This window comes from Phallusia mammillata, chromosome 2, assembly GCF_965637545.1.
Source record: "Phallusia mammillata chromosome 2, kaPhaMamm4.hap1.1, whole genome shotgun sequence".
Lineage (NCBI taxonomy): Eukaryota > Metazoa > Chordata > Ascidiacea > Phlebobranchia > Ascidiidae > Phallusia > Phallusia mammillata.
In genome coordinates this window covers 24417892-24432526 of record NC_137253.1, presented here as the reverse complement: position 1 = coordinate 24432526, position 14635 = coordinate 24417892, and the positions used below count along the sequence as shown (strand labels likewise).

The window sequence follows — 14635 nt, the reverse complement described above, 5'->3', positions numbered from 1 at the left end:
ATTAAATTGACTATTGATAAACTTGAGCTTTGTTTTTACTGAGACATTCAGCTTTTAGAATGTATTTAGCTTGGATCGCGGATACTTACAAAAGGGAGCTGAACAAAATGCTAAGAAATTTTGAACCTCGGCTGCTCTATATGTCATATAATTTTACGATATACGCTAGCTACAGAGTCATTTAGCCATCAACCACTCATTTTGCCCTCGTATATTATGTGATCCATACGATGATGACAAAATGATTTTCTTCCTGGAACGAGCCAATGTATTTCAATATCGTCTCTATTATGACAGAACACAGAAAAAGTTACTACACGTAACGTAAAAACATTTAGTAAAGAGATTCTAAAACTGTTCAGGGATTTTATAATTAATTTTTCGTTTGGCTGATTTTTGATGTACAATTGTATTGAGTTCCGGGAATAATATATTTTTCGAAACGGGTTTTTACGGTATTCTTTTACCACTGGCTTCAATGTTGCGCAAAATTATTCTGCATAGATGGTTGTTTTAGTGATATTGCGTGGTTGTATTTCCTTATGCACAGAAAATAAAAAAAATCTCTTTGTTTATTGAACTTTATCGGGCGAGTCATATTTGTGGCCAGCGATAAATGTTTCTTCGCCAAGTCGTTCAGCTCCAATAGTCATGTAACCTCCGTCGACGTATAAATCAGTGCCAGTGATGAACGAAGCATCTCTAGATAAAAAAAAAACTTTTTTGTATAACCCAAATATTGTGAGCCTGTGACGATAAGAACATTTTATTATAACTCTATACCTTAATAAAATACCTATCATTGCCCAACTGTTGAAGTTTAAAGGCAACTACAACCGGAACTGGCAATGTTGAAAGGTATTTGCTGCCCTGATATGTTATTTAAAACAGTGCTCTTCAACCTTTTTAGTGACACGGAACCCCCCATAAAAATATTTTGAATGAATGTAAGTCAAGTTGGCTACATAAAAAAACATACTTTTTTACGTAACACACCCCAAGCACATAACAAATGTTAACTTCAATTAAACTAAACGATTTACTGACACGCATTGTCATGTTATTTAGATTGGTTGTTTCTACATTTATCTCACAATTTAAACAGAGAGTATCAAGACTTTGATTATCACTAGTGATGCACCGAACCCGCCTAAAAAGGTTCGGGCCGAAACCGAATATTCGGCCATGAGGCCGAATAATTTCGGCCGAATCAGGCCGAACCTAAAATCCCCGTTTTTTGGATGGTTTCAACTGAACCTTGTATTGTTGATGCGAGTGAACTCAATTTTGACAAACTAAAATCGCTTTCACACGTGGTAAACTTTGCTAAACATCTAATATTTTGCAGACAACGTGGCTGGTATTTCATAGATACAACAAAAAGTTAATTAATGATGTTTCGTATGGGCGTAAATGAAATTTAAGGCATTAATTCCATGCAATAAAAAAGTTCGGTTTCGGCCGAATTTTCAAAAAAGTTCGGGCCGAAACCGAAACATTGGAAAACAGCGGATTCGGCCGAAATGTTTCGGCCAACCGAAACTTCGGTGCATCACTAATTATCACGTCACAATTGATCAATGGTGTAACCAAGGTTAAAACTAGACTGTACAAGCGAGCATTGCTGTTTGCAACAATGATATTTTGAATCATTCATGTTTGAGTTGCTACACAAAAGCTCTGCGAACCTCTGTGCGACCCTTGGAGTTCGCGGAACCCCTGAAAAGGTTGTACGGAACTCCGGTTGAAGAAACCACTTACCTACTGCACAAAAACACTATCGCTGAAGCAATTTCAGAGGTATAAGCGGGTCTTGGTATAATTTGAAACTTTTTTACCAGAGGCAGCATGCTTTCCAACGTGCCATCTGGGGAAGCTTTTACCATCTGCAAACAAACAGTTATCCACAAAACAACAACTAGGCCTAAGCTTGTATGTCTCATTTATGTGCGAACCTCAATTATGTAGCTCAAGATTTGTAAACATGCCGAAAATTGGAGACCGAACCTGGCCCAAACCCGGAAGTCTAAGCTCGAAACCCGACCTGAACCCGAATCGTTTTTGAGAAGCCCGTTTAGGCCTTAAAGTTGATTGGCAGGCCTGTACGTTAAAGCCTTTAAAGTTTAAAGCCTAAAAACCCGGCGCGACTTACAACTCTGTGTAGCGGAACTAAGATAGTTTATGCGTCTAAAAATTACTCCCTACCTCAGGTGACCAAGTCCAAGCTGGCGAAACCGAATTAACTCGAATACTTTTCTTTGCCAAATCCAAGGCCATGTTTTGAGATAGAGTTTTGACTGCGCCCTTGCTGGCTGAATATGTCCATCGGTCAGGCTGCGCACAATCGGCAGCTACACTTGCGACGTTAACTATAGACCCACCTACAAAGTAAAGTCACATGTTTTTTTTGGTTAACATTTGGCAAAAATGTACGTGACAGCTATATAAAACGGAGGATGTGCAACGCACACTACGTTGCCCAAACAAAAAAATAGCGACAAGACGGCGTTATGTGCACAATTATGCTATTGTACACAGAGCGGTATTTGACAAATATTTGGATAACGCGGAATGTTTTCATGTACAGTTTGTGCAAAAGACCACGGCCCACGTACTGACAAATTCGAAGATAAGTGGCTCAAAGATATCGGTGCCACATTAACATTCAAAAAATTCTCCTTCCATGAAGGGAAAATATTTTTGATCTTTCTCCTTTTTGACCTACTCGTTGATTTATTGTGTGGTCTCTTGGGCCAGGGTTCTTATTTTGGATGTTTACACTTTTTTCGTTTGTTTGTTTACACGGGATTCGAACCCAGAACACTTCCGGGGACGAATGCCGATCAGGTTTTTTATGGGTCAGGGGCACCGGACCATTCGGCCAAGTTCCTTCACCTGATTCCCCCTTGTCGTGGGTTTTATCTGCCAAAAACATGTTCTGCTCTCTCTCGCACCTGTACCGATTTGAAGTGCTGGTTCATATGGCATAGTTGTTACTCATTGTCGATTACTTGGTGTTGACTTCAGGTGCGGTAGTTTTAAACGCTAGGTTTTTAACATTAATTTTATGCATTTTTTTATCATTGTTTTATTTGTGTTTCAACCAAAGTTGTAAAGGGGCCTGAAACTAGAGCCCAAACCCGGCCCGAACCCGAAAGTACAAGCCGTAAACCCGGCTCGAACCCGAATCGTTTTCGATAAGCGATAAGTTTGATTGACAGGCCCAGACATTGAAGCCTCAGGAAAAAAATTGGTCTTAAACAAGGCGTTTCAGACTTGTTTTAGACATTAGGTCAGCTCCAGCAACTAGCTACTTAGCTGGTTAAATTTATTCAAAAAAATACTGACACAGAGTGTCAAGTCAAGGCCTGTTTTGGCCCCACTTACAGCTGCAAATGTATAATCCAAAAACAATACAATACTTGCAATTGTATACGATGTGCCACAAACTGACAACGTACGTAGCACAAACAAAATCTATTATTGATGGGTTTTAACATGCAAATTTATGTAAAAACAAGTTCAAGGTTTCAAATAGAGTTTTTATTTAACTGGTACAGTTGTTTTAATCTTTGTTAGTTTTTTCGTTTAGTGTATCACGTCCCCGAATCTTTTTCAATGTCAAAACGACGGACGAAAAAAATATGATCAGCGAACCGATTAAACTTGTAAGGGTTGGCGAATAACGTAAAAACACTAGTTGCAGAACGAGAGCAAAAATAATTTGCGTCGATAGTACGACTACGACACGTCCAGCTTTTTCCTTTTGTAGAGAAATGATCATAAACATTTGTCCCAATAAACCCACAACGGCAATCAGGGATATCAGCAGCAGGTCGTCCATGCATGGAATTTGCAGAGTTCCCTTGCTAGCCGGTAAGGCAAGGCTGTAAATAGCTCCAACCCATGAGTAATGCAGCATAGTGATGCTGAAATGGATTTCTGAACCCAGGTAGCGAACAACAATGATGGACACCGTGCTACAAAGTGCTGAAGCAAATGACAGCAGTATTCCAATGATCAGATTTCCTGTTAATTCCGACGCCAGATTTTGGAAAAGAAACGAAGGACGAGCGACAAGTACCAAGCCGACAAAAGTGAGGATTGAAAGCAGACCTTCGATCACTGTGCACCGTTCTGCAGTACAATGGACACGTTGACATGTTGCATTTCAAGTATTGCAAGTGGTAGCCGAATCTTACATAGTGCAAAAAATGTGTACAATGGATGAACTATTTGGCATATCGGGCCTTACAAATCAAACACAATTAACTATTAACTAAGATGAATACATTCAGATAAAATTTTCTAGCCTATGCCTTGCCATATGGGAATGCTTGAGAAACCGATTTGATTTGGTACAACGTCTTCCATAGACCTATAGTGTACAATGACAAATAGCTTTACCTACCTTTGAGGCAGATGCAGGCAAATAAACCGACCAGAGTTATGTAAGAGTTCATCACAGATACCGCATCACCGAGTGGAATAAATTTTATACTTGAGAAGAAAAACCAGTTTGACAGGACGCCTATCAATCCTCGAACAACTAAAATAAAGTTAGTTTTTAAATCGTCCTGGAGGAGTTTTTCTTTTCTGTAGGTAAGCAGTGGTAACAGGACAATAAATTGCAAAACTGATCTCGCAAGTTGAACTTGATCGGCTCCAGCATCTTTTAGGTATTTGAATAACAATCCAGCAAGCGCCCAGCTGAATGCCGCCAACAGAGAGAAAGTAAATCCAATGACTTTGTTGCATTTTTCAGGACATTTTTCTTCTCGATCTTGATGGTCCATAATTTAAAAGAAAATCTGTGTACAGGTGTGTTCCTGACAATTAAAAGTGATTTTACATCAACGTTTCTGATCTTGTTATTTTCTTTTAACCCAAAGGACGACATTAGTTGTAAAAAACAAACCATAACTTTATGATACTTTTATGAGAACAATTAATGCTCGCTCTGATATATGAATAAACCTCCGGCTGGTTTTGTGGCGAACTCGGATCTAGGCAACTTGTGTATCTGTCGATGCGTATAGCCTGCAGCGGATATTAATTTATGACAAAAAATCGCACTGACCTCGCAAATAACAGTCCAGTTCAATACTCTAAAGTTTGACGGCCAAACGTTACAAAGGAAAACCTGTTCGGCCGTAACGCAATTTTTCCCTTACAGAATACCTTATTAGACGGAACCATTTTAACATTCCAATTGCAGGCCTGTATCATAACGACAAGGTTATGCTGCCTTGTTGACTTCACTCCTTGTTGCCATAGACCGCATGTCATGCTTACCACATGTTATACATTCAGCTGCTAGTCGAGTTACAAATTGCAGCGCTTGTTGAAATTGTGCACAGGAGGCAAATTTAAAGCAAGGCTATTATACGTAAGGTTGCACACTTTTGCGCATCTCGGACTATAGGACGCAGGCTGACCCAGAGTTGTAAACGGGCCTGAAATTGGAGCCCGAACCCGAATCGATTTTGAGAAGCCCGTTTAGGCCCGAAAGTTTGATTGACAGGCCTAGACATGAAAGCTATTAGAACAAGACAACAAAAATAATAGGCAATTGGTCTTAAACAAGGCGTTTAGAGGTGTTTGACATTATAGGTCAGCTCCAGCAACTAGCTACTCAGCTAGTTAATTCGAAAAAATACTGACACACAGTGTGAAGTCAAGCCCGAATCAGCCCCCATTTTGAAGAAACCTAAGCCCGAACCCGGCCCGAAAAGCCCGGTAAGCTTACAACTCTGGTTTCACCTATTGATACTCTTTGCTTGCCTTAGATGCTGAAGATATGCCACATATGCGAAATATATTTGTCTCAATTCATAAGGATATATGACAATTTAGGAACACTATGCACGGACTTGAAAAGTAGTTTAATCATAAACATTACTGCCAAGGTAGTGGTGTATATAGAATACATCGTGTAGACGTTTCGACAATCTCTGTTGTCATCATCAGTACATGTTTTCAATCAAGCTATACCGTGTTCTACAGCTTGATTGAAAACATGTACTGATGATGACAACAGAGATTGTCGAAACGTCTACACGATGTATTCTATATACACCACTACCTTGGCAGTAATGTTTATGATTAAAATATATGACAATAATTTAATAAATTTGACAGCTTATATTTCCTTCAAAATGAATACAATATTGGCAAATCTTTTTTAAGCATATTCATAAAAATCTGTTTTGTTTAATTTACTGACCATCAGATTTAGGGAATAAACGCAAGTATTTAACGAACGAGCACATTAACAAATTTTGACAATCTATACCAGTGGTTCTCAGCTCGTTTCGGGCCATGGGCCACCAGCCTAGTAAAAATAATGTCATGGACCATTTCGTTTTTGAGCAAGATTGAAGTACGCATATGAAACGACTATTTGGGCTTGAAACATTAAAACCGATTTTCAAGAAGTGAGATATTAACAGCTAGTAATTTGATACTCTTTTAACGTGTAATATGTATTCATCTCTAGTTTATTAATAAATTTAGTGGACGTCCTGTGGACCACCGAAAAAGGCATCATGGACCACTAGTGGCCCATGGACCACCAGTTGAGAACTACTGATTTATACCTTCACACATAAATGGATACACAGCCTGTACCATGTTAGAAACTCCCACAACATTGACACTGAATGTGGTTGTCCAATCTCCTTTTTCGCTATTTAAACCTACAAAAGATTTGAGTTCGACAAAAATGAAATAAAAGGTGAAATATAAGAATTAAGTTGCAAGGAATATAGGCATTATTAATCATTTACATTTTATGTCACCAAAGTGTCTAACACGGGACAGCAGCATACCCTCATTATGGAAGTGTACAAATACCTGCAAGGCACTTTTGTTTGCACTTCACCCTATGTGTGACTCTGCAAAAGCTTTAATTAATTTTATATTACAAGATTTTGCTTCGAATGACACTTCACGTAATGTTTCTTGTCACTTTGTGAGGATGCAAATAATTGGTTTCATCAATGATCACTAAAAAACTCTTGATGAAGAACAATGCCCCGAATTAATTCAGTTTATTCAACTCACGTACCTTTCGACCCAAAATATACAGCACTGTTCACCAGGACGTCTATTTTGCCACCCGCTGTCTCAGCAACTTTTTGCACTTGAGCAATGCATTCTTTTTTGTCACTTACATCCACGCAAGCCAAACCAACGTTAACACCATAAAATTTCCTAAGGTTTTCTAATGCTAGTTTGCCAGACTCGGCATTTTTGTCGAAAATGATGACGTTCGCTCCGTCATTGACAAATCTTTCAACTGCAGCAAATCCAATACCAGATGCCCCTCCTGTGACTATCACTGTTTTGCCCGAAAATCTGTTCTTAGTAAACTGTTGATCCAATGGAGGCTGATTGACCGACAAGAATTCAGGATTTTCCATCTCGCCAACGATACAACGAGGGCAGCAACTTTTTGAAAGTTTACAGCTAACGCAGCACTAAAGTAATTTGGACACACTGTCACTACCTGTCCAGTACACGAGAAACAGCAAGTCCAAAGTACAACCCTATGTGTACTCAGCAACCAACCGCAAATCCTGTTCAACATAACGAACTCGTTTACTCCGACACATAACAGCATTACTTTTCCCTGTTGCGTTTACTTGCTAGTCCCTTGTGTGCTTATATCCACATGCCCAAGTCCGTCACATAGACTAAATAGATCAACATTCGTTGGTTACGACCCCTTCTCATTCCCAAATAATTTAAGCTCTCATTCACTCAAACCTAAGAACGCGAAATATTAGCATTTTTGACTTCACATGATAACCTAAGTTTTAGCTATATGCCGTTTGTTTATTTAGATAGCTTCAACGTTAGCGGGTTTATTTATTATGCATTTAACCGTGTTTTGCAACCATAAAATAGTTTAGTAATTTTGTTGCCATTAAAAATCTCTTTTACTTTTGAGGATATCTCAAGTCGTGCAAGTTCTGCAAGTGCTTGAAACTTAGCTAGTAGTCACATAATAATGAAACGTGATCGCAGACGTTTGACTACATGCTTTCATCATTTGTCAAAGCGTAACGATTCTGCACATGCTGCAGTGCATAACAGTTCCAGTGTTTTGAAACTGATGATTTTACACATATGTCACCAACAGCCATTTATCAAATGTGTGCATAACATATTTCACCACAAAAAATTCTCTGGCAGTTTTGTTTTCGATCAAGGTTCTTTTAAAAGTCCGTGTGTTGTGTTTTGTGTTGTGTTTCCTATGTATCAGCTCAAAAATTCGAAAGTTAATATTAGTCTACAATTGTTTTGTTTCTCTTTAAAAGTGATCACGGCCATTCGTCAATTGAAGCATTTTCGTTGTCGTGTCTTTGTATTAAATCGTTGCTGTAAAAGTATCGTTTGTAACCAAACTGAATCAAAACTAGTTTATTACAGTGCATGTTGTAAAGAGAGACCGTTTACATTACTGCGAGACGGATGTGGATATAGTCATGCTGTTTAAGCACTTCCGTTTACGACAACCGCCTACTAGCGCAACAAGAATTGATAAACTCAATGCTTTAAAAGCGCACTGGCAAAAAACCTTATGGACTCTCACACAAAAAGTGTCGTGAAAAAGAAAGGCTGCTTTTTTATTTGACTTTTAAGAACTCGAATTTAAAAACCGAACACAAATTCAAGCAAATGCGCGATAACTATAGTTTTTGTTAAAATCAGAGAGCCTTTTCATCCCAAAGATGGTCTCATAAGTGATATAAATCACCTATTAATTTGTTTATGAAACTTTATCTTCGATCAGCAATCAAAGTATCTTCGCCAAATCTTTCAGTACCCATTGCAGTGTAGTCTCCATCGACACACAAATTCGTGCCTGTGATGAACGAAGCATCTCTGCACAAGAAATACTTAAGCTCTAGGACAGTGCTCTTCAACCTTTTTTGGTTTGTTGAACCCCTAAAGTTTTTGTGACGAACTCATGCACCCTGTTTACTTAAAAGGTAAACTGAGATAAAAAGCGACATGCAAAATCATTATGCATATCGCATTTATGGCGTGGGGTGTTTGATCTCGACGTACATTAACGGGCAGCCGCATTTTTGATCAAAAACGTTTGACGTAAATTAACGTCAATCCGTACTCTGTGCAAAACGTCTTTTGACGTAGATATAAGGCAACCGCACTGAAAGCGTTAGACATCAACATTTAAAAAAAAATACAGAGATTCGTTCATACATTTGTTGAAACCTAGATCTTTTTTTAATGTCTTGAATCTCAAATATTAATGGTTCATTAAAAGTTTGTGATGCACCCTTGTATACCTTTTCGTACCGGTGCACCCCATGCATATTTTGGTGCACCGTGCACACCGGTTGAAGAGCACTGTTTTAGGAACCATAGTACGCCAGGCCTATTGAAGTCGTTGTCCCGACCGGCTTGGTTCGATATAACGCCCATACTATGGTTTATATATAAGTTTGCTGTAATCGCTGGTCGGCATGAACGCTTCATAGCTGATCCAAGCACGTGTTTATGTTCATCTTCGTTAAGCTCCAGGACCATTATGGACCAAAAGCAGTTTTTTGAAGGACACTTACCTACTACACAAAAATACAATGGCTGAAGCAACTTCAGAGGTGTAAGCTGCTCTTGGAATCATTTGAAATTTTTTCACGGCTTCCATCATGGGTTTCAGGGTTCCATCGGGTGAGGCTTTTGCCATCTGCCAAAACAATTACCAAACCTCAAAAACCATTTTGCTATTCTGACAATTTTCTTCCTTTATGTTTTAACTACTTCAGAAAAAAACTATAAACAGAAAGAAACAGTATATTTTAGTAAAACATAAAGAAAAACTGCTTTTAATCCTATGATTATAAAAACGACAAAAAATGTCAAAACTACGTTACTTTAATTTAGTTAAAACTCGCAACACATACCTCGGGTGACCAAGTCCAAGCAGGCATGACCGAGTTCACACGAATATTCTTTCTTGCTAAATCTAAAGCCATGTTTAGAGTAACGGTTTTAATTGCGCCCTTGCTGGCTGCATATGTCCATCGATCAGCTTCTGCTCGAATGGCCGCTTCGCTCGTAATATTAACTATAGATCCCCCTAAAAATACCAACGAAAATTTTGGAGATTTAGAAAGAGATCAAAATACATAAGTCTATTTTTCAAAAGGCGACAAGTTTTAAGCAGAACTGTTGGCAGTTAATGTTTATTTTGTGTTTATTCAACTAGATTTTACTTGTGTTTCATAAAAGATTAAACGGTCCCCCAAAACACCTTAAAAACACTGGATGGATATACAGCCTGCACCATGTTAGAAACGCCAACGACATTGACACTGTGTGATCACATTGTGGTCATCCAATCGTGTTTTTCGCTTGTTAAACCTTCAAAGAGAGACATGGGGTGTAAACGAATATTTAAATCAACGCATCCACGGTCTTTGTGCTCATTTTTTGTGTTGCGCTTTACGTTTACGTTGAGAAAAAAGTGAAAAAAGTGTGTCTTAGTAGTTTAGTTGCATTTGTAAAAGACTATACGTTACGTAATTAAGGTTGATGGAAAAACAATCAGAAAGTAAAGTGTGTCGTTAACTTTATCACCGAAAATCACGTGAGTGCTAATCCAATCCCCAAGCACCTTAAATGGAGATCTCGGTAATCAGAGACTGCCTTAATTCGACCATTCTTACCCATTACAAAACACCAAACTTCAGGCAATGTCCGCCTGAATGAAGATAGTGTCAAAATAATGCACATGTATTTCAAACACATACCTTTCGAACCAAAGTATACAGCACTGTTCACCAGGGCGTCTATTTTTCCACCCGCTGTATCTGCAACTTTTTGCACTTGAGCAATGCACTCGTTTTTGTCACTCACATCTACACAAGCCAAACCAACGTTTACGCCAAAACATTTCTTAAGATTTTCTAACGCTAGTTTGCCAGACTCGGCATTTTTGTCAAAAATGATGACGTTTGCACAGTCATTGACAAATCTTTCAACCGCAGCAAATCCAATACCAGACGCCCCTCCAGTGACTATCACTGTTTTCCCCGAGAATCTGTTCTTTGTGAACTGTTGATCCAATGGAGGCTGGTTAACTGACAAAAACTCAGGATTTTGCATGTTGTTAATAACACGAAAATGCAACCACGTGAGAAAACACAAAGTTAATGCTGCCCCTGTATAATTATTAACACAAAACAAACAATTGCGTAAAACTTGCAGTAAGAACTTTGCAACCAACCACACCAAAATAATCAACCTACAGCTCTTTCCGCTTTCCACTAGTCGTATCTCCAGTTTTTATCGGCTATTAGCCATTTTTTAGTTCTATTTTCAAACTATAGCTTTTCGTATAATCACTCATGTACCAAGAGTATTACCATCAATGCTTCAAATAAGTCGCAGCTCCAACCATACTATTGACATTCAACGTTTTTTACCCTCTTTGGTAACGGTGCATTTGTAGTAACTCGAGTTCTATTCAGTTTTGTTTTGGTATTATTGTAAGAGGTGCAGCAAACAATTTTACCTTCGAACCTATAAGCAAACAGACTGGGAGGTTTTTCACACATGCTTTGTTAGTAGTAAATCTAGAGTTATACGTCCGGCCGGTCTTTTCGCGTTCGGGTTCGGGTTTGAGTTTAAACCTAAAACAGGCTAAATTCGGGCATGACTTACATCGGCATTATGATTGCCGCATTTATATCAACTCTTGGGCTTTAAAAATAAATCGCCTTTGGGTCGGGTTAGGATCCCATAACTTCAGGCTTGTAACTTAACTCTGAATAAATGCTGTTGATGCGGTGCAACAAGATTTTAAACCGAGGCAAACCGGCCAATCCCGTATCACCTTCTAAACAACAGCTAAATGAAACAATACGAGTAAAAAGTCTATCAATGTACACAGTTTAAATGAGGTAGCAGACAAGCAAGAAGAAGGCTACAATGTAGTTTTCTCCCAAAAAACAAATAGCCAAAATATTGGATATAGGACAGGCAAAAGGGATTACGGTTCGATGAAAGGCAGAAAATTTTCTCATGTACCAGTGATTATTTTAACCATTCAAATTAAAACTTGGAAGTTTATTTAGTTTTTATTTATCGGGACTAAGGTTGTGGCCAGCAATCATGGTCTCTTCGCCAAATCTTTCGGGCCCCATAGCCGTGTAACCGCCATCGACGCGTAAATCGGTGCCATTGATAAAAGAAGCATCTCTGAACAAGATACAAATTTTGCTTTAGGGCCCAACAAACCTAGCTTATTGAAATATAACTTACCCACTACATAAAAACACCACAGCAGAAGCAATTTCAGAAGTATGAGCTGTTCTAGGAATCATTTGAAAATTTTTTACTCCCTCCATCATTGGTTCCAGAGTCCCATCCGGGGATGCTTTTGCCATCTTCCAAGAAAATAGGTGATAAAATATTTTAGCGTATTTTTTTTAATGTCATCGAAATAATATAAATAAGTTTTTATTGTTTTTGTTTATTTTTACTAAAAAGTTTAAACCTTACTTCTGGTGTCCATGTCCAACCCGGAGAAACTGAGTTAACTCGAATACTTTTCTTCGCCAAATCTAAAGCCATGTTTTGAGTTACAGTAGTAATTGCGCCCTTACTTGCTGCGTACGTCCATCGGTCAGCTTGAGCACGATGAGCTGATATACTTGATATGTTTACTATAGACCCTCCTAGAAAATAAAATCGTTTTAAAAATAGCTGTTCCTCAGAAGAACTTTGACAATTTTTGCACGAAACACAGTTTAGAAGAAACACTACTTGAAACGTAATTACGTTGGAAACAAAACACCAGTCGTATAAACAACGTAGTTTCGGCACAACTGCCTACTTACCTTCACACATAAATGGATATACAGCCTGTACCATGTTCGAAATTCCAACAACATTTACACTGAATGTGGTCATCCAATCATGCTTTTCACTGGTTAAACCTACAAAAGTAACATCGCTATTTAAAAACCTAAGGATCGACAGTTGAACCGAGCAAACTACAGTATGCCATTCTTATATTTATGCTTGTGTGTCCAAATATTGCGCTGATCCGATTCAGTGTAGGCTACGTACCTTTCGAACCAAAATATACAGCACTGTTGACCAGAGCGTCTATTTTTCCACCCGCTGTCTCAGCAACTTTTTGCACTTGAGCAATGCAATCGTTTTTGTCACTTACATCCACGCAAGCCAAACCAACGTTTACACTATAACATTTCTTGAGGTTTTTCACTGCTAGTTTGCCAGACTCGGCATTTTTGTCGAAAATTGTGACATTGGCACCGTCATTGACAAATCTTTCCACCGCAGCAAATCCAATACCAGATGCCCCTCCAGTGACTATCACTGTTTTGCCCGAGAATCTGTTCTTTGTGAACTGTTGATCCAATGGAGGCTGATTAACTGACAAAAACTCAGGATTTTCCATTGTGCCGATGCCACTGCAACTGCAACCATCTGAAAAGCACACAGCCAATGTAGAGCAAAGTTAATGTTTAATACAAAACAAACAAAGTGTGGACAAACGTGCAAAAAAAAAATGCTTTGTAATTAACACAGCATATGCGTGGACCAAGTGGGCCATTTTTTTAAAAAAATACGCAAAACAAAATTGCTTGGTTGTTAAGGCAACGCTATGTAAAAAGATTCCAAAACCAATAAACAACGACAAATGACACATTTTCCTACCTAGTAGAGGCACTGCCTATTTTGCTATTGACTCGAAGATTCTCCTGTCCATTTCAATCGCTACCCAAAGGCTCTTTTCGCTTGAAATGTACAGCACTGCACTGCTCAAGACTTAAGCAGAATAAATAAAGCTTGCACCACAGCTTGGAACGCAACATGTTCCCAAACAAAGCTTTTTCCACTCGCCAACATGTTGCAATCAGCACGTATGCCCTCAGCACGTACGTTTGCGCAAAGGCACACATGCAGGAAGGGTATTCGTTACATGCCATAGTTGTTGTAGTTTGTAACTACACTGGTTTCTTAACATCCAAATGAATGATATATGCGCCTCGAAAATTAAAACTGATAAGCAAGGACCAGATCCAGTTAAGAGTACAGAAATGTAAGCACATTTTACGCGTTTTTCATATTTGCCCAAACAATATTGCAAATGCGTGATTTCGAACAAGTACAACAGAATACTAGCCTTATTTCTTACGGTTTTTATGCACAATTTTTCTATAGTTGTTGACCATGTTGACAATGCATTGCTGTAATAGGATTTGTCCAGCACAAAATTGTCTTGTAAATGTGTGACAGAATGTAAAAACCATTCCCTATGTATCATAAGTTGCTGTTGCCGTTCTACCTATAGCATATACTAACGTATTTTGCAAGGGAATACAGAAAAGTAAAATTATTGGACTTGGACTTAAAGCACCACGAATTATTCGTCCAGATGGGTTACGGTTGCGGCCCACTTTTTCTTATTTGCCTACCAGACCCAGCTTCGGTTTTCATGCAGTCATTTTTTACTATTGATCCCGCTTTAATGTTAAAAAAACATTTGGGCCCGTTAAAAATTTCCTATGCCTTTTTTGTATTGGGTCCCGTATTAGCCATAGTGTTTTATAACCTTAGTTGTTTC

General features: G+C 38.6%; 4 protein-coding genes across 4 annotated transcripts; all 4 read right to left on the bottom strand.

The window, feature by feature from the left end:
* Positions 1–572: 572 nt before the first annotated feature.
* On the bottom strand, positions 573–7520 carry LOC145213193 (dihydroanticapsin 7-dehydrogenase-like). Its single transcript, XM_080081424.1, has 5 exons — positions 7070–7520; positions 6600–6698; positions 2206–2381; positions 1762–1886; positions 573–702 (listed from the first exon to the last, which is right to left on the bottom strand). Exons 1-5 carry the CDS (start codon positions 7422–7424, stop codon positions 573–575), a joined length of 885 nt encoding a protein of 294 aa, XP_079937550.1. The 5' UTR covers positions 7425–7520.
* Positions 3566–4810, bottom strand: LOC145215455 (solute carrier family 35 member G1-like). Its single transcript, XM_080084157.1, has 2 exons — positions 4412–4810; positions 3566–4137 (listed from the first exon to the last, which is right to left on the bottom strand). The coding sequence occupies exons 1-2, from the start codon at positions 4794–4796 to the stop codon at positions 3566–3568; spliced, it is 957 nt and encodes a 318-aa protein (XP_079940283.1). The 5' UTR covers positions 4797–4810.
* Positions 7521–8671: 1151 nt separating the features above from the next.
* LOC145213192 (dihydroanticapsin 7-dehydrogenase-like) lies at positions 8672–11142 on the bottom strand. The gene is made up of 4 exons (XM_080081423.1): positions 10788–11142; positions 9939–10114; positions 9597–9721; positions 8672–8892 (listed from the first exon to the last, which is right to left on the bottom strand). Exons 1-4 carry the CDS (start codon positions 11140–11142, stop codon positions 8787–8789), a joined length of 762 nt encoding a protein of 253 aa, XP_079937549.1. The 3' UTR covers positions 8672–8786.
* LOC145215211 (3-oxoacyl-[acyl-carrier-protein] reductase FabG-like) lies at positions 11114–13894 on the bottom strand. Its single transcript, XM_080083888.1, has 6 exons — positions 13726–13894; positions 13111–13494; positions 12879–12977; positions 12541–12716; positions 12301–12425; positions 11114–12237 (listed from the first exon to the last, which is right to left on the bottom strand). The coding sequence occupies exons 2-6, from the start codon at positions 13463–13465 to the stop codon at positions 12117–12119; spliced, it is 876 nt and encodes a 291-aa protein (XP_079940014.1). The 5' UTR covers positions 13466–13494; positions 13726–13894; the 3' UTR covers positions 11114–12116.
* Positions 13895–14635: the final 741 nt, after the last annotated feature.